Source organism: Dasypus novemcinctus, chromosome 5, assembly GCF_030445035.2.
Source record: "Dasypus novemcinctus isolate mDasNov1 chromosome 5, mDasNov1.1.hap2, whole genome shotgun sequence".
Taxonomy (NCBI): Eukaryota; Metazoa; Chordata; class Mammalia; order Cingulata; family Dasypodidae; genus Dasypus; species Dasypus novemcinctus.
The window spans coordinates 82,041,829-82,048,532 of record NC_080677.1 but is presented as its reverse complement, the minus strand read 5'-3'; the positions used below and the strand labels follow the sequence as shown (position 1 = coordinate 82,048,532).

Sequence of the window (6,704 nt, the reverse complement as noted above, 5' to 3'; positions counted from 1 at the left end):
TTCACATCTCTTCCTCCCACTCCCTACCCGCAGCAGCTACCACTTTCTCCACACCAATGCTGCATTTTCTTCGATTACTAATCACAATAGTTCATGAATAGAATATCAGTAAGTCCGCTCTGATCCATGCTCTATTCCTCCATCCTGTGGACCTTAGAATGGTTATGTCCACTCCACATCTATATCAAGAGGGGGCTTAGATTCCACATGGATGCTGGGTGCAATTCTCCTGCTTTCAGTTGTAGGCACATGTTTTTATATTCCTAGGAACCTGGTTAGCTACAAATTTTGAACTAACCTGTTTTTTAATATTCATGTTGTTTAAGGATTTCTACTCTATTAAATTTCTATCCACTAGTAGGGCTGTTTGTATTTTAAAAATTGTGTAATTATTGTGCTGTCCTTTAGTTTTTCAACTTATTTATCATTTCCTTTACATAGTATCCTTTGAAGAGTGAAAAGATCAGTATATGAAGCACAGAATAGTAAAGTGAATTCTACAAAAAATGGAGTAGTTGGAACTCAATAGAAAATAGGAATGTAAAACGGCTAATTACAGTATTTGGGAGGAAACTAGATTTTGTTCTAAAGTGATCTGAGATGTCTCAATTAGACTAATCATGAATGCTTCTGAAAAGGGGGCAAAAAAAGAGGTGATTTTTGAAGGTTTATCCTGTTAAGAGTGGGGACCTCATATTTTTTTAATGTAACATTAAAAAAATAAAGAGAAAAATAAAATTAAAAAGTGGTAATGTACTTCAGTAATTATATTGGTAAGTAGCTACTAGAGGCTACAGATAACACATATAGACATTAACTGAAAAGCGGTTTCCCAAACAGGTATGCTTTCCCCAGTTTGCTTAATATTGATAGGTTGCCCCAATTATGAAGCATTATTTTTAAAGTACATGACATTGTCCTTATCTTTTTCCCCAAATGACTTTTAATGGCTCCATTTCATCTCAGTATATATACAGCAGACATTTGAGATTCCTCTGCTAGTCATTCTCTGTGCTTGGCAGTTGCAGGGATACGGAGCACTAGTGCATTCTTCCCATGGCAGTAATTTTTTTTCCTTCCCCCTCCCCTACCCTACAGTTTTTCTTGTCTGTGTCCATTTGCTGTGAGATCTTCTGTATCTCTTTCTCTCTTTGTCTTCTCTTCTCATTTTTTCTCCTCTAGGATTCACCAGGATTCGAACCTGGGGACCTCTGATGTGGAGAGAGGTTCCCTGTCAATTGTGCCACCTCAGTTCCTGGTCTCTGCTGTGCTTCACCTTGACTCTCCCCTTCGTCTCTCTTTTGTTGTATCATCATCTTGCTGCATGATTCACTTGCGCAGGCACTGGCTCAACACATGGGCACTTGGTTCACCACGCAGGCACTCATTTGGGCATGATCATGTGGGCACTCGGCTCACCACACAAGTACTCTGCTCACCACACAAGCACTCAGCTCGCCATGAGGGCACTTGCATGGGCACTTTGTTCACTATGTGGGCAACTCGACTTGCCACGCAGGCCCTCAGCTCACCACATGAGCACTTGGCTCGCTGTGCAGACACTCAGCTCACCACATAGGCACGCTTTCTCTTCTTTTTTCACCAGGAGGTCCCAGGGATCAAACCCGAGTCCTCCCATGTGGTAGGTGGAGGCCTTATCACTTGAGCCACATCCACTTCCCCCATGGCAGTAATTTTTCCCACTTTCTAGAACCTTGTTATTGGTAATTCTGTCATATTATGTCATATAAATCTGGCTTATTTGAAATACAAGGTAAAGTTGGATTGAAATATTCAATCACCTTTCAGTAGCTCCAGGCCCCAGGGTTCCCACTTGGAAAAATAAGAGAACATTTCTACTTCCAGATCCTCCATACCTTTTACAGATAAAAGGAATGAATCAGGCTTACCTTCTAGGCCAACTTTCTATCTAGTATGGCTACAGAATCCCCTGCTACATAAAAAGTAATCCTCCATAAAAATTCCTGGTATTTAAAATGTATTTAACAGGGCAGCAGACTTGGCCCAGTGGTTAGGGCATCCATCTACCACATGGGAGGTCCACGGTTCAAACCCCGGGCCTCCTTAACCCGTGTGGAGCTGACCCATGCTCAGTGCTGATGCGTGCAAGGAGTGCCCTGTCACACAGGGGTGTCCCCTGCATAGGGGAGCCCCACACGCAAGGAGCGCATCCCGTAAGGAGAGCCGCCCAGCACGAAAGAAAGCGCAGCCTGCCCAGAAATGGTGACACACACGGAGAGCTGACACAACAAGATGACACAACAACAAAAAAAAGAAACACAGATTCCCATGCCACTGACAACAACAGAAGTGGGCAAAGAAGATGCAGCAAATAGACACAGAGAACAGACAACCGGGGTGGGGTGGGGGGAAGGGGAGAGAAATCAATAAATCTTAAAAAAAAAAATGATTTAAAAAATAAAATATTTAACAGGAGTACCGTGTATCTTTCCAAGTTAGAGAAACCTTATGATATGAATGTCTGATTGACATAGTACATTGAAACCCATTCATTTAGTGTAAAATGACTCATGTCAGATTACAGTTTTCTTGTTTTTTTGTTTTTTAATTTATTTTTATTTTATTTATCTTCCCCTTCCCTCCACCCCGGTTGTCTGCTCTCTTGTGTCCATTCGCTGTGTGTTCTTCTGTGTCCGCTTGCTTTCTCAGCGGCACCAGGAATCTCTGTCTTTTTTTGTTGCATCATCTAGCTGCGTCAGTTCTCCGTGTTGCGGCGCCACTCCTGGGCAGGCTGCGTTTTTTTTCACATGGGGTGGCTCTCCCTGCGGGGCACACTCCTGCACATGGGGCTCCCCCACACAAGGGACACTCCTGCGTGGCATGGCACTCCTTACATGCAGCAGCACTGTGCATGGGCTAGCTCACCACATGGACCAGGAGACCCTGGATTTGAACCCTGGACCTCCTATATGGTAGGCAGACGCTCTTATCAGTTGAGCCACATCCACTTCCCAGATTACAGTTTTGAATGAAGGAGGACACATTAAAAGCACAAGGATCCTAGATCCTTGAAGTGAGGAATAAATACCATTGATGAGGGTAAGACACAAAGACTGGCAGCATGAGGATGAACCTACCACTTCTCAGTTGTGCATAGGGTTAGTCCTTTTACATTCAATTTCTATAGATAGGGTGCCATTATAAAGACCCTTAGTTTCTGTACAGCTGCTATTGCACTCTATCAGTTGAGAACCTCTTTACTAAAGACTGTGACATAATTAGTAAAACTCAGCTTTAGCAGTTGTTAAGGTTACATTCTAGTAATTTTTAAATCAAATTTCTACTCCTCAGTGAGTGAGAGTTGATAATACATATTTCAAAATGTTTGTCAAATACATCATTTTAATTTTACTATATATTGATACATGCTTATGGTAATTGTTTTAGTTTGTTTTCTAATCCTTAAGGAAATTGTTTCAACCTACCAGATTAAAATCCTTGCGACAATCATCCAGAGTCGTAACAGGATAACAACTATGCTTTTGAAAAAGCATAAGGAGATGTAAAAGAGATTGCAACATAGCATTTTGGACTGATCAGACCTTAATCAAGTTAGACCATACAGTGTTCTAAATCTTGGAAAACTAAACCCTACTTGAAGACTGCCTTCACTTACCAAGTCCCTCCCTGTACTCTGCTACCCAGACACAGTCCTTCCTGTGATACTGCCAACAGAAATATTCAACTGTGCATCCTTTATTGGCCTTTCCCTTGTTAAGACGTGCTTTTTACACTTGACAAAATCTCTTGAGAAAGCCTAATTTCTCTATTTCTTTCTGCTTCTGTGAGTGGAGGACAACTGATTAGCATCCTATGTATAAGAACCATTGCTATACTTGAAAATAACTGAGTTCATCTGATTTTCTCACTTCAGGCATTTTAGTCATATCTGTTGCTCTTCTCTAGACCTTCACCAGTTTCTCCATGTCATTCTCAGAATATGAAAACACAACCTACTTTTTAAAAAAGATTTAGCATTATCTAGCCAGTAATCTCCTCTGAGAGATTTTGGTATCACTCTCCTTTTCTATAAATATATCACATTTGTTTAATTTTTTTTTTCTTAAGGTATGGGAGCCGGGGATTAAACTCGGGCCTCGAATGTGAGAGGCCTGTACTCAACCACTGAGCCACATTGGCTCTCTAGAGTTGTTTTTTTCATTTGTTTGCTTATTGTTGTTTGTTTTTGTTCTTAGGCAGCACCAGAGACCAAACCCTGGACCTCCCATGTGGGAAGCAGACGCTCAATTGCTTGAGCCATATCTACCCCCCCTTAATATTTTTTAAAGAAAAGTTATAAATTATGAAGAGTGTTTTGTGGAACAGTTTCAGCTGGCATTATGTTGATCAAAATTAAAGCCTTTCCAAACCTCATTATCTGGAGGAAAAAAATTTTATGCCATTAGTCATGTATTTGTTATATAACTAATTCCATAGTCAGAATTCTGCTATTGGAGTGATCAGATTAAATAGCACAAGAGCAGAGATATTTTTTGCCAAGAATTTGTTTGAGGGCAGACAACATCTTCTGCTATTGCAAATTATAAAATGCTGTTTCAGGATTCATTGTGATATATTCACTTACCAAGCAAAACCTTTCAGTGGATTGAGACTTGTAAGGCTGGGAGAGACCTTGAAGGGGTCATAGAGTATGTGTGGATTTGAATCTTTCAAAATTGTGTATTTCATTGTTAATAATCTTTAGGCAAATGGATTCTAAAATTCTTTCAGTTATCCTTCTAGCATCTAAAAACAGTCTAGAATATAAACACTGTTTTATGTTAACTCTTAGCAAAAATAATTGATACCTTTTATATCATTAAGGGTAAAAAATTGTACAAGATTGAAACAGAAGCCAGCAGTGGGCCAGGCCGGGGGGGGGGGGGGGGGGGGGGGTGGAATCAAATAGTACAATTAAGTGCATTGATGCTGAAATTGGCTGCTGTTTTTCTTTTGCAGGTCATTATCCAGTTTAGGAAAGCCTGATGTGCCTTGTTCTCTTTACATGAAGGAGCTACAAGGTTTCATTGCTAGAGTTATGAGTGACTACTTTAAACACTTTGAATGCTTAGATTTTGTCTTTGACAACACTGAAGCCATTGCCCAAAGAGCAATTGAACTTTTTATCCGCAATGCCAGTCTCATAAGACCTCTTGGAGAAGGTGGAAAAATGCGGCTTGCAGCTGATTTTGCACAGGTAAATTGATACATAGCTACAAAGGAAAAAAATGTTCCCACCTCAACATTGTCTTATTAAATGAGAGACTAAAATATTTTCCAGTGTTGTAGAATTGCACACGAAGAAAAGTAAGCCCATTTAAACCTCATTGGTAAATAAATAAATAGGAAGTATTTAAAGATACTTTCATACCAGATGGTTTTTTTCTTTGTATTTAATAATCATCCCTCATCTTTGGTACTTTCAGGTTAAGGTTAAGTAGCACATTGCACAATAAAGCACTTTTACATAATACGGTGGTTCTTTCTATGTTATTCTCCCACAGGGTCAATATTGATAGGACTAAATTAAGTGACTTTGCTGGAAAATACCATAGGTAATAAAATAGGCTTTCAAATAGTGGAAAGAGCTGTCTGTTGTCAGATAAAGAGAAAGAACTCCAGCATATCTGTAATCTTCTAGTGACTAACTCAACATTCTGGAACAGTATTTTAATTTACTTAGATTCTCAGTGGATAAGGTATATAGAGAATCTGATTATTTGGTCTTTCTCTAGTAAATAGAGTACATTTCTTGTCTATGGCCAGACTTGAAATCATTTCATGCTATCCGACATTTATTTAAATAGCAAAACTGTAACCAGCCCTTCTAGAAAGTTTCTTTTTCTTTGTCATTTAGACATATTTTTAAAAATGCTTCAGTAGTATCAAAGGCAAAGACTTTCATTAAAAACTTCAGAAACAGATGATTCTAATCTACGCAGCATGTCAGCTGTGAATTCTTTTTCTTTCAAACCTGTTAGTTTCACTAATCCAAATAGTTAATCAAATGGATTATTCATAATGGTTTGCCACATCCTCCCTGCTTTTAAAGATGAATAAATGTTAATGTTAATATTTATTCCTGTTTCTGGGAGCATATCTTTATGCATTATTCTGGCGCTGAGGCAAGGACTTGGACTGCTGGCACCAGGGTGATGGCTGTCAAATGCTATCTCACACATGATACAATTTACAAAAAGAAACAAGTAATGCAAACCTAAATGCTTCCAGAGCCAGGCTCTTTGCATATTTATTGGTACTGCAGTTAGTCATTTTCAATAGTGCCTGTGGCCACCAGACCACAGAAAAGAGCCTTTCTTTGGGAAATATGCCTGTTTTAGCCTCAGCATGAGAAGAGAATGTAAATGTACCATTGTGACTCTTTTTACCTTTTTCATTTTTATCAACTTCATTCTTAGGCTCCTGTACATTTTGCTTTGGAATTACAAATAAACTTCAGCTTAAAAAGAATTATATATAGATAGTGAGCATATTGTTATTACAGACTACTTATTGAAATGAAAACACAGTAATGTAGTAACCTGATCTTATTTGTTTAAAATATCATAAGCTACACTCAAATGGGTGTCTAGTCTCCTTTTCCCCTTTCCTCCTTAATTTTGTTTTTCTTTTCCTATCTTCTCTCTCCTGGGCTCCCTCCC

At 39.1% G+C, this 6,704-nt stretch overlaps 1 protein-coding gene across 1 annotated transcript in view; it reads left to right on the top strand.

Moving 5' to 3' along the window:
* Window positions 1-6,704, top strand: part of COG5 (component of oligomeric golgi complex 5) — a 488,722-nt gene that overhangs the window by 456,387 nt on the left and 25,631 nt on the right. Inside the window, exon 18 of the mRNA XM_058296542.1 lies at window positions 4,979-5,239. Within this exon, the coding sequence (XP_058152525.1) occupies window positions 4,979-5,239 (261 nt within the window). The remainder of the gene's footprint in view (window positions 1-4,978; window positions 5,240-6,704) is intronic.